Source organism: Mustelus asterias, chromosome 9 (assembly GCF_964213995.1).
Source record: "Mustelus asterias chromosome 9, sMusAst1.hap1.1, whole genome shotgun sequence".
Classification (NCBI taxonomy): domain Eukaryota; kingdom Metazoa; phylum Chordata; class Chondrichthyes; order Carcharhiniformes; family Triakidae; genus Mustelus; species Mustelus asterias.
Window position 1 is genome coordinate 41,003,893 of NC_135809.1, and position 13,624 is coordinate 41,017,516.

The window sequence follows — 13,624 nt, forward strand, 5'->3', positions numbered from 1 at the left end:
CAAACTTCATTCACTCACTATCAGTTCAATCCTATTTCAGCTTCTCTGCTGCTGAAACCCTCATCCATGCCTTTGTTACCGCTTGACTGAACTATTCCAGTGCACTCCTGGCCAGCTTTCTGCATTCTATTCTTTGTAAACTTGAGGTCATCCAAAACTCTGCCAATGTCCTTACACACAAGTGTTGTTTACCTATCACCCCTGTACTCATCGATCTACATTGGCTCCTGTTGTATTATCTCTTTCTAAAATCAATAAAAATAAAGCTGAAGGGCAGGCATAAAAGACAGAGCTTTGATGGAGACTTGTTACTTTTAGCTTACTTGTGCTAACAGCAAAATAACTAAATCATGCAATACTGCATCTCTTGCTGTGATGGCATGCATTTTATCATAAATATATATTTTAAATGATTATATTTAACATACTAACAATGCACTCTCGCAACAGTTCCCAGTTAAACAGCACCGTGACTTTAAAATTCTAACCTTTGTTTTAAAATTCCTCCATTGTCTCCCCCATCCCTATCTCATAATCTCCACCAAATCTAGAACATAAGAACTAGGAGCAGGAGTAGGCCATCTGGCCCCTCGAACCTGCTCCGCCATTCAATAAGATCATGGCTGATCTTTTCGTGGACTCAGCTCCACTTACCCGCCCGCTTATCATAACCTTTAATTTCTTTACTGTTCAAAAATTTATCTATCCTTGCCTTAAAAATATTCAATGAGGTATCCTCAACTGCTTCACTGGGCAGGGAATTCCACAGATTCACAACCCTTTGTGTGAAGAAGTTCCTCCTCAACTCAGTCCTAAACCTGCTTCCCCTTATTTTGAGGCTATGCCCCCTAGTTCTAGTTTCACCTGCCAGTGGAAACAACTTTCCTGCTTCTATCTTATCTATTCCCTTCATAACCTGATATGTTTCTATAAGATCTCCCCTCATTCTTCTGAATTCCAGTGAGTATAGCCCCAGTCGACTTTCTCCTCATAAGTCAACCCTCTCAACTCCAGAATCAACCTAGTGAATCTCCTCTGCCAGTATATCCTTTCTCAAGTAAGGAGACCAAAACAGTATACAGTACTCCAGGCGTGGCCTCACCAGCACCTTATACAGCTGCAACATAATCTCACTGTTTTTAAACTCCATTCCTCTAGCAATGAAGGACAAAATTCTATTTGCCTTCTTAATTACCTGCTGCACCTGCAAACTAATTCCTTGTGATTCCTGCACAAGGACACCCAGGTCCCTCTGCACAGCAGCATGCTGCAATTTTTTACCATTTAAATAATAGCCTATTTTGCTGTTATTCCTACCAAAATGAATGACCTCACATTTACCAACATTGTACTCCATCTGCCAGACCCTCTCCCACTCTCTTAGACTATCTATATCCCTTTGTAGACTTTCAGCATCCTCTGCACACTTTGCTCTAACACTCATCTTAATGTCATCTGCGAACTTTGACACAATACACTTTGATCCCCAACTCCAAATCATCTATGTAAATCGTAAACAATTGCGGTCCGAACATTGATCCCCGAGGCACACCACTAGTCACTGATCGCCAACCAGAAAAACACCCATTTACCCCCACTCTTTGCTTTCTGTTTGTTAACCAATCCTCTATCGATGCTAATACATTATCCGTAACACCGTGCACCTTTATCTTATGTGGCAGTTTTTGGTGCAGCACCTTGTCAAATGCCTTCTGGAAATCCAGATACACCACATCCACAGGTTCCCCATTGTCCACTGCACATGTAATGTTCTCAAAGAATTCCACCAAATTAGTCAAACATGACCTTCCCTTCATGAACCCATGCTGCGTCTTACCAATGGGACAATTTATATCCAGATGTCTTTCTATTTCTTCTTTGATGATAGATTCAAGCATTTTCCCTACTACAGAAGTTAAGCTAACCGGCCTATAGTTACCCGCCTTTTGTCTACCTCCTTTTTTAAACAGTAGCATCACATTTGCTGTTTTCCAATCTGCAGGAACCACCCCAGAGTCCAGCAAATTTTGGTAAATTACCACTAGTGCACTTGCTATTTCTCCCGCCATCTCTTTTAGTACCTCCATTTTAAAACCCTCTATTATATCTGCATTCATCTACCTCTTGCCTCTTGAGCATCCCTGATTTTAATTGCTCAACTATTGGTGGCTTTGCCTTCAGCTAATTAGGTTGTAAGCTCTGAAAATCCCTCTCTAAACCTTTCCTCTCTCCATGTCTATATCCTCCTTTAAAATGATTTTCAAAACTTACCTCTTTGACCAAACTCAGCTGTAGAAGTTATGCAGGAAATGAAACTGACGTGGGACCAGTGAAAAATTGCACAACATGAGAGTGTGGGCTCTAAGGTTTCAAATGCTGCCCTGGACGCCTAAGTGGAGAAAGTGGAAAACGGAAGAGAGAGGTCCTAAAGCCACAGGAGGCCAGGAGGACCCAGACACAGGCTACAAAGGCAATTGAAGCAGATAACCAGGGAAGTTAAAGTCAGGAGTTAAATCCCGAGCACAATATTATAGTCCTGCAAGTTAATTGACCTGGTACAATTGGTCAAGGTCGGTGTATGCTCAAATGACCACACCCTCTTAACTCATATTGATCATTTCTATTAATCCTGACTCATACATAACATTCACATGCTTCACCTCATCCTTGTACACTGCTGTACATCTCACCCCAACACTTCACAGCTTACACACAATGCCAGCTAATTCAACCATGATGGCCACATCAACCAGACAGATTGCATAACACCCACTGCCGCATTAGCCTTTCTCCTGCAGAACAAGGTGGTACACAACCAGAGGCAGCAGGAGCTAACCAAATGGGAACAGGCATACTGGCTATTACATTCCAACCACAAATAATGGTGACACACTGCTAATGCTGCTGGACTATTGTGAGGAACCAGATCAGAAACTCCAAGGTACATTATGAAGTTAGTCTAGACCCTAACTTTTATGATTTTGACATTAGGGTGAGCATAAGGTATTCTGCTCCAGGTAGGATTCAGTTGATCCACTCAGAAGCTTTTATCCAAACAAGCTTTATTTAAAAACACAGAATATTACAAAAATAATTTGCATAATTTTTACCAATTTAAATACTTAAACATGGCAAGTCATGATTCTTAACAACTAGTTATCTCTATATTTCCAATTGTGGAATTGTCCCATAGACATAAATCCCTTCTCCAGAACTAGTTAGTACCAAAACAGATATACTCATGTGGATGCTAGATTTCCAACCTTCTAACACCTCTGGACAGAGATCCAGACAGACACCTGTCTTCTGACTCTCATACAGCCATCTCTAGAGAAAGATCCACATCCAAACCGCAGAATCTTGGAGAAAGAGACTTATTTCCGAGCAGATTCCAGTCTCCAACTCCAAAGAGAGAAAGAGACACAGAGAAAGTGACCTCTCCCTAAAGATCCCAAACAGCAGTCTGCCCTTGATTTTTCTGTGTAAACCTAGGCCCACCCTGTCACCTGATTTTATTCTGCCAATCAATCTAATTAAGTCCTATTCTGCAAAACACAAGGGGAACACTAAAATAACAGAACAGCATTAGTTCAGATTAAAACCAACATTCTAGCAATTCGGATCAATTATGCTGCTACTGTAACAATACAGGGCTTCCAGATACAGACCCAGCGGCCCCGATGTAAATGAAACAAATTGCTAAGACAGAAACAAGACTAAAATCTTAGCACCAAAAACAATTATACTCATGTGGGTGCTAGATTGCCAGCCTTCTAACACCTCTGGACAGAGATCCAGACAAACAACTATCTTCTGACTCCCATACAGCCACCTCCAGAGAAAGATCCATTCCAAACAGCAGAATCTCTGAGAAAGAGACTTATGCTAGATTTCTCAAAGGCACAGTATTGTCTCACTTGTAATCAAAGCTTCAAGTTAATGCTCTGGGGACATGGTTCAAATCCCAAAGTGGCTGCTAATGGAATTTAAATTCAATGAATAAAACATGGAATTGAAATTTTCATGAAATTATCATTGATTATCATAAAAACCTATCTGCTTCATTAAGATCCTTTCAGGAAGGAAATCTGCTATCCTTACTTTGTCTGACCTACATGTGACTGCAAACTAACAGCAATGCAATGTAGCCGATGGTTAATTGTTCTTTAGGGCAATTAGTGTCTTGCCAATGAATAAATAAATTCACTTGAACAAATAAATTAAAAATATGGCATGTAGGCCAATTCGGCCATTTCATAAGATCATGGCTGATCTTTCTCAGAGATTCTGCTGTTTGGGGGGATCTTTCTCTGGAGGTGGCTGTATGAGAGTCAGAAGACAGGTGTCTGTCTGGATCTCTGTCCAGAGTGTTAGAAGGCTGGAAATCTAGCATCCACATGAGTATAACTGTTTTGGTACTAACTGGTTCTGGAGAAGGGATTTATGTCAATGATCTACACCAACTTCACTTCTTGTCCGACAGGTTCAAGGTTCTTACAGTTTGTATAGACGAGAGCTGGGGTACTGTACAATGGAGGAACAAACTGACCATGACACTGTAGTGCAGGAAGTCATTCAGTTGGGTGGAGTAAATAGGGATACAGTGATAGTCAGGACTGTATCGTCTGGGAGCTAGGCATAGTTCTCTGCAGCCGAGAGTATGAGTCCAGAAGACTGTCTCCCTGCTGGTACCAGGGTTTGGGATGGTGCTGAAGAGGAGCTTGCAGTGGGAGGGGAGGATCCAGTTGTCAAGGTCCACACCAAGTACCAATAACATAGATATGACTAGGAAAGCGATTTTGCTTCAGGAGAATGAGCCGCTAGGGCGAAAATAAAAATCTGAACCTCAAAGGCAATAATTTCTAGATTATTACCTGAGGCATGAGCAAATTAAAGATTAGTGGTAGGTCAGAAGATTGGGCTGAATTTTTAAAAATTGTAAAGAATAATGAGGGAAACATTTGTGTGAGAGCAAGCAAGCTAGAATTATGTAAAGGATACTAAGAGTTTCTATACGTGCTTAAAAAGGAAAGCAACTAAAGTGAATGTTGGCCCTCTGAAGAGAATTAATAATGGGAAATAAGAAAATGGCAGAAGTGTTGAACAGAAAGTTTGTGTCTGTCTTCATTGTAGAAGACACAAATAATATCCCACAAATAATTGTAAGTCAAGAGGTGAAAGGGAGGGAGCAACTTAAAACAATTATAATCACCAGGGAATGGGTATAGATTGGGCAGCATGGTGGCAAATTGGGTGGCACGGTGGCACAGTGGTTAGCACAATTGCCTCACAGCTCCAGGGACCCGGGTTCGATTCCCAGCTTGGGTCACTGTCTGTGCGGAGTCTGCATGTTTTCCCCGTGTCTGCATAGGTTTCCTCCAGATGCTTCGGTTTCCTCCCACGGTCTGAAAGATGTGCTGGGTACGTGCATTGGCCATGCTAAAATTCTCCCTCAATGTATCTGAACAGGCGCCGAAGTGTGGCAACTAGGGGATTTTCACAGGAACTTCATTTCAGTGTTAATGTAAGCCTACTTGTGACAATAATAAATAAACTTAAATAAACTTGGAACACTGTCAGAATTAAAGGCTAACAAATTCACAGGATCTGGTGGCTTGCATCCTCGGGTCTTAAAAGAAGTGGCTGCTGAGATATTAGATACATTAGTGGTAATTTTCCAAAATTCTCCAGATTCTGGAAATGACCCATCAGATTGGAAAATAGAAAAGAGGGAAACAGAAAGCAGGGAACAATAGCTTAACATCTGTCATTGGGAAAATGTTAGAATCTATTATTAAGGAGGGTACAGCAGTACACTTAAAAAATCTTAGTGCAATCAGGCAGAGTCAACATGGTTAAGTGTAAGGGAAGTAGTGTTTGACTAATTTATTGGCATTTTTAGAACAAATAATGAGCAAGGTGGATAAAGGGGAACTTGGAGATGTGGTGTACTTGGTTTTCTAAAAGGCATTGATAAGGTGTCACATCGAAGCCTACTACACAAAATAAGAGCTCAGAGTGTAGAGGGTGACATGTTATCATGGATAGAGGATTGGTTAGTTAACAGGAAGCAGAGAGTAGGGGTAAATGAGCAGGGACCAGTGCTGTGGGCTCAACAATTCACAACCTAAATCAATGGCTTGGATGCATTGTGTGGTTACTAAATTTGTTGATGGCATAAAGATAGAAAAGTAAGTTGTGAAAAGTACATAAAGAATCAACAAAGGAATTTAGATAGGTTACATGAATAGGCAAACATTTGGCAAATGGAGAATAATGTGGAAAAATGTTAAAGAAAGATTAGAAAAGTAGTATATTGTATAAATGGAAAGGGATTGCAGAACTCTGTGGTACAGAGGGATATGTACCTGGTATATAGAAGCAGTATGCAATAGACAGAGCTGAGTGATCCCACAAATAATGGGTCAGATCTGAGCTCTGCAGTCCTGTTACATGTAGGCGTGAAAGATGGTGGGTAATTCAACAACAAACTGGAGGAGTCTCCACAGATATCCCATCCTCTGAAGAAGAGTCACACAGACTCAAAACATTAATTCTATTTTCTCTCTCCACAGATGCTGCCAGACCTGCTGAGTTTTTCCAGCGTTTTCTGTTTTTGTTTAGCATCCTCTATGATCGGGGAACTCAGCGTATCAGTGCAAAAGTTGAGGCTGAAGCATCGCAACAATCTTCAACCAATTAAATTCACTCCATGTAATATCAAGAAATGGTTGAAGGCACTAGATACTACTATGGGCCTTGACAACATTCCAGCAAGAGTGTTTAAGATTTGTGGTCCAGAATTAGCTCTGCTCCTAGCCAAGCTGTTTCAGTACAGCTACCTGGCAGTGTAGAAAATTGCCCAGGTACGTCGCATCCACGAAAAGCAGGACAAATCCAACCTGGCCAATTACTGTCTTATCAGTCTACTCCCGATCATCAGCAGTGATGGAAGGGCTCAGTGACAGTACTATTACTCAGCAATAATCTGCTCACTGAAGCTCAGTTTTAGTTCCGCAAAGGTCACTCAGCTCCTGACCTCATTACAGCCTTGGTCCAAACATAGGAAAAAGAGCTAAGAACTCATGAGATGAGATGGGAGTCATTGCCATTGACATCAAGGCAGCACTTGACTGAAGTGGTATCAAGGAACCCTAACAAAACTGGAGTCAACAAGAGTTAGGAGGAAAATTCTCCGTTGGTTGCATTCATACCTAGCAAAAGAAAGATGGTTGTAGTTGTTGGAGCTTAATCATTTCAGTCCCAGAACATAATGACAGGAGTTCTTCAGGGTAGTGTCCTAGGCCAAATCATCTTCAGCGGCTTCATCAATAACCTTCCCTCCATCATGAGGGCAGAAGTGGGGATGTTCACTGGTGATTGCACATTGTTCAGCACTGTCCATGACTCTTCAGAAAAGCAGCAAGATGTGGACAACATTCAGGCTTGGACTGATAAATGGGAAGTAAAATACATGCCACACACGTGCCAAGCAATAACCATCTCCAACGAGAGAGAATCCAACCACCTTCCCTTGACATTCAATGGCATTACCATCACTGAATCCCCCACTATCAACATCCTGGGGTTTACCATTGACCAGATATTGAACTGGACCAGCCATATAAATACAGTGCATGCAAGCACTGGTCAGTTGTGAGTAACTTACCTCCTAATTCCCCAAAGCCTGTCCACCATCCACAAGGTACAATGAGTGTGATGTAATATTCTCCACTCGTTTGGGTAAGTGCAGCTCTAACAACAATGAAGAAGCTCAACACCATCCAGGACAACGCAGCCCACTTGATTAGAACACCGTAGATCACTTGATGCACAGCGTTGGCGGTATGCACCATCTACTAGATGCACTGCAACAACTCACTTGGGCTCCTTTGACTGCACCATCCAAATCCGTGACCTGTACCTCCTAATGGGACAACGGCAGGAGATGTATGGGAACGCCACCAGCTGCAAGTTCCCTTCCAAGTCATACACCATTCTGATTTGGAACTATATCGCTGTTCCTTCACTGTTCTGGGTCAAAATCCTGGAACTCCCCATGTAACAGCACTGTGGGTGTTGCCACTGCATGGACTGCAGTGGTTCAAGAAGACAGCATATTGTTACATTCTCCAGGGCAATTAGGACAGACAATAAATGCTGACCTACCAGTGACACCAGCATCCCATAAATGAATTTTAAGAAGTGTCTGGATGGAAGGCCATCCATAAGCTTTCCCACCCGTGACTTAATCAGGGTCGAGGTGGTGAGGTCCATATCCCATACCCTCCTGCCTGATTAAATGCACCCCCTTCTGCCCACATTCAAAATCACCACCAGTCAGGGCAATAAATTCTGGCCAATGTTTCTCACCAAAGTTCAGGTGGGAGAATTGCTCCTTGAACACCCTGTGCAGAAATGTTCTCCTGCTGAGAGTCCTTCTGTCTTTCCTCTTCACTCTTCTAGCACCTTGTCATATTCTGCATGATCTCTATTTATTCACCAAGTAATATAGTATTCCAAAGGGAATTGTGATTAGTGCATTCACTTCTGGGAACAACTGGTTTGTGCACAAGCCTTGAAGTTGTCAAAAAAGCCCTTCAGCACCTGTTACCCTATGTCCTCTAAGTTTTTGCAACATGAAACAGCTACAATAAATACCAAACGCAGAATCATAGCAATGGACAGAAGAAATCAACCCTCAACTAACCTGTAAGTAGTTGATAATCCATTTAAATTGTACTGCTGGGGATGGCCATTCTACTGCTTAATGCATGTTCAGTTGTGTGAGGGAAACAGAAGGTATTAGCTGTATCATTGAGCTCTGAAATGGCCATACAGATTCACACCAATGTTGTACACCGCGAAATGCCTGCTCTTCTGGCAGATGTTAACTTCAAGCACACTAATGCCATTACCAATATTGTATTCAGTGCAATTGACCCTGTAAGTCTGCCAATTCTACAGCCTGTTTGGCATTGTAAGGACAATTGTGACATCCCAAAATGGATGCTCATGAGGACAATCTTTCACTGATAGGCTCAAGTCCTTGTCAGTCGTGTTCTGTAATCTACCAGGAGAGTTGCTAAAGTGACTTGGATAATTTTCACTTGCTCCCTTTGGAGAATGTTTGACCTGACTCAGCGCTTTTCTCCTCCCTTCCAAACCCAGACAACAAGTGGTGGGTTTGAGTATTTACTATGAAGTGGATTGTGAGAGAGAAACCATGTCCTACTGTGCAAAAGTGTATTTGAGTTCCAATATATTGTGCTTGGTACTGCTATAAAACCTGTCTGTTCTTGGTCTCTGGATCTATTTTGATTCATTCTTATTAATTGCAGTATAAAGATGGAAAAAAAATGAAGCCAAAGCCAAATTATAACAGTGTGGATGTCTCGGAGGTAGAATGGGAAGACACAGACGAGATTGTGAGTTATTTTTTGTTTTTTTATTTTTCTTTATTCTATTCCACTTCTATAACACTGGCCGTCTTCGCCTCAGCTTATCTGCTGATGAAACTCTCATCTATGTTTTTGTTACCTTAAAAGTTTATTACTGCAATTTTCTCCCTGCTGGCCTCCCATATTACATCTCCAAATAAGCTCATCCAAAATTCTGCTGCTTGTGTTCGAACACATGCCAAGCCCTGCTCACCCAGCAACTCTTAGTCCAGAAATGTCTCAAATATAAGTCATCATACTTGTGCCTCAATGATTTCTCCCAATCTCTGTAACCTCTTCCAGCCCTACAGCCTTACAAGAAATCTGCACCTTTCCAACTTGTGACTCCTCTGCAGTCCCCACTGTCTTCTCTGTGGCAACCTCGCTTTCAGCCATCTAGTCCCTAAATTTCAGATTTTCCTCCTTAAACCTTTCTATCTCTCCTCCCTTAAGATCCTCCTTAAGATCCTCCTTAAAATTTATTTCTTAAAACAAACAGCCAGTCATCTGTCTAATATCTCTTCCTTAGACTCTGTTAATTTTTGTCCAATTATATTCCTATGAGATGTTTAAAGCTGCTTTATAAATGCACATTGTTGCACTTATTTTAAATAATTCTATTGATTAAGTGTTATGGGGCAAAAATACACCAAGAACATCAACAGGTTGCGAATGATTGTATTTAAACCTTGCCACCACCATGGGCATAATGTCTCAATAGACTCCTTTGACTGTTTTGATTTTGGGACACTGCTTATGCACTAAATTTCTTAACCCTTAAATTTCACTACGCGCTCCAGCCTGTTTTCATTTTTATTCTTTATGATAACATTTACAAATATCAGGCACTTTAAGGCAAGTTATTCATATTCAGTGCTACAGTAGTTTGTACTGCTGCCCCACAGCACCAGGGACCCAATTCGATTCCCGGCTTGGGTCACTGTCTGTGCGGAATCTGCACAGTCTCCCCGTGCCTGCGCTGGTTTCCTCTGGGTGGTCTGGTTTCCTCCCACAGTCCAAAGATGTGCAGGTTAGGTGCATTGGCCATGATAAAATTCTCCCTCAGCGTACCCGAACAGGTGCTAGAGTGTGGCGACTAAGGGATTTTCACAGTAACTTCACTGCAGTGTTAATGTAAGCCTACTTGTGACACTGATAAATAAACCTTGCAAACATTACCTTGCCTGCACAAAATTGATATGGTTATATCATCATTAGCATTATGACTATTTAGTGATTTTATAATGATTATAAAGTACCTGGAACATTTTTTTAAAAAGGCAGTGTGACTTGAAACTCCTTGCTAAGCTGTTTAGGCAATGTATATTCAAAATGACTGAGTAGGCAATATTTGACTTTTGAAGCCGTGGTGGCTGGAGAGCCACTGAGAGAACCCAGTTACCTCCCCCAAGAAAGCCCATCAGTATGAAGTGCCTTTCAGACATTTAATTGGCCACTGCCAAGTCTTCTGTGATATCAAATACCCTGAGGATGGAAATCTGTCCCAGTTAAAGCTGCTGACCAATCAGGGACCAGCTGCTCTTTTGCTCCCCAGTGTCACCAGGAAGGTGGTGGCTGTGGCTGCAACAACAGAACAACAGCAGAAGTCCAGGAGTGAGGAGCGAGCCAGGCTGGGGGCAACCCATTGTGGGAAGCGTTTTGTGGGATGGGGATTGTGGGGGACAGAGGGTATCACAACAAGGACAGGAGGTAACTCTCAGCAGACCTACCCCCTTTTCGATACAGGGTTACAGGGTTCCTCGAGTAGCTGATTAGCCACTGAGTGATTGATTGATATTTTAGTTTCATTTTCTACTCTGTACAGGCAAAAAGCTCCTTAAATAATTCTGCTGTTGTTAGTTTAAATCTATGTGTGCAAATCATATATTTTCATTTTGTTTCAAATTCACAACCCTTAATGTAGTTAGGACATTACAATCAGTACAAAGGCACTGGGGCATAGATCCAGATTAGGCTCAGGCTCAGCTATTGGAGAACACCTCACTGACGCATCCCTGCAGCAGTTGGAGGTAGTGACAGCTGAGGTTCAAATGGCTGCTGGAGACCAGCCAGCTACTCAGTCTGAGTCAGTTGATGAGTGTCTGAGGGTGGCCATCAACCCAATGTTGGAGATGCAACAACAGGTGTGGGACACCCCAAAGGCCTCCACTCAAAACACTCCAAGGGAGTCCCTGCTGCTTGTGACCCCATTCACTCCAGCTGATCAGGCTGAGGAAGGTGTATCTGCCCTCGAGCAGGAAATCCTTTTCAGGTCAGGGCTCTGCAGACTTCTGGCTACAAGAGGCCATCAGGATGTGACAGTTACTCGGCTGCCTCTCCACCTCTGCTGCAGATGTTGGGGCTGCACCCAGGCGTAGTGATAGGGTTACAAAAGTGAACAAATATTGAAATAACTTTTGGGTCATGGGTGTGCAAACAATTTGTTAATACATTTCAAGCTCATGTGAATGACCTGGTCAACTGAAGGGGTTGTGATTAGGTACATTTGAATCCTCTTATTTCAAGGTTTATCCATCCTTCTACTCAGTGATAGTCTCCCTCTATGATGTTCACATTTATGTGATGTCAACCTCCAGGTCAGACTCCAGTTTTCTCTTATGGTACCAACAAGTATGAGGGTGCCCCCGGAAAGGACACCTTAGGGTAGGAGCGTGATACTACCACACTGCCTCAGACCTCTCCTGCACAGATTCACTTGTACTTTTGATTTATAACTGCACCATAACTTTGATAGTGCAAGGTGGTGGTTCTCCACTATTTGAGACCAGCCTCGATGCTCCCTCTCTCATTGTCCACACCCCAGAAATCTACTTGGAAACTCACAATGTGAAGGTCGAGCTCCCTCCTGCTTTTCTCCAGCCTTCTCTAGTAATACTGTGATCAACATTCCTCCCCCTGAGCCCATCACTTGTGACATGCCCATGCCCCACATGACCTTTACCTTCCCTTCGAGAGGCTGTACACATGGTGACCTACTGAGCCCTCCCCTTTTATTATGTGTTCCTGATATATCGGCAGCAGATGCCTCCCATAACCATTATCATTCCATCTGCAGCCCAGTATTGAGACAGACAAACCCATGGACCGCGATTGTGAAAATGTCCTGCAAACCAAGCTGTGCACTATCCCATATGAACACATTGCCCTTGCCGCCTCTGGAGTGGGAATACAGTGTGTGGCCACCATGAATAGCACTGCAGAATTGGCTTGTGCCTCCCATGACTGTCTCAAATCTCTTACTCTTGACTGTGAGGTCCACAGAGCCCCAGGATTGTCTCTACTCTCTGATTCCAACCTGTTAGTCCCAGACCTAGGACTTTGACTTCCAATGAGCTTACTAATGCCTTCACACTGAAGACTACACTTTCTCCCTCCACAACCCTCCCCTGTCCATGAGTCTCTGTGTGACCCATCCCTCTCATGCCACTCTAAAATACCCTATTCTAGAATCTTTGTGTATCCCGCCCCCCCCGCCCCCCATTCATACATGTGGGATTTATTCACCCCAGTGTTTGTCAGCCTTTCAGTCTCCCTTGTTGGGCTCCAGCTTTCAACTCCTTGGTCTCCCCCCAGCTTGCCATTGTTACCCCTCCACTCCCACACCCTTGTAAAGTTTTTCTTTCCCTCTGTCTTCCATTTCCCCTCCTCCCAATCAGTTGGAAATTTTTGCTGCCTCTTCTCCTTCCCTGTATTTTGCCTCTTCCCAACCAATGTGAGTGGAGAGAGGGTCACACCATCTGTAACCCCCACGACTTGCCTGGGCTTGCAAAATCTCATTAACTGTCCTGGCTGCAGACAATGCACATCTCTTTAACCTGTGCTTAACCTTCTCTCCACTCACATTGTCTGTACCTTTAAGACTTGATTACCTGTAAAAACTCCCATTCCAACCATTATTTTGTAAATTGAATTTGTGTCTTTATATGCCCTGTTTGTGAACACGGCTCCCACTCACCTGAAGAAGGAGCTTAAGGCTCCGAAAGCTTGTGGCTTGTGCTACCAAATAAACCTGTTAGACTTTAACCTGGTGTTGTGAGACTTCTTGCTGTGCTTGCCCCAGTCCAACGCCGACATCTCCACATCATGAGTTTCACTGCACAGTTGTGTCCTTCAGGACAATGATGGCACCCATCTCAAGTGGACCAACTGACGAAATGCCACTT

At 42.9% G+C, this 13,624-nt stretch overlaps 1 protein-coding gene across 1 annotated transcript in view; it reads left to right on the forward strand.

Annotated features, from left to right (window-relative positions):
- Window positions 1-13,624, forward strand: part of LOC144499221 (voltage-dependent calcium channel subunit alpha-2/delta-4-like) — a 422,353-nt gene that overhangs the window by 126,821 nt on the left and 281,908 nt on the right. Inside the window, exon 18 of the mRNA XM_078221339.1 lies at window positions 9,342-9,428. Within this exon, the coding sequence (XP_078077465.1) occupies window positions 9,342-9,428 (87 nt within the window). The remainder of the gene's footprint in view (window positions 1-9,341; window positions 9,429-13,624) is intronic.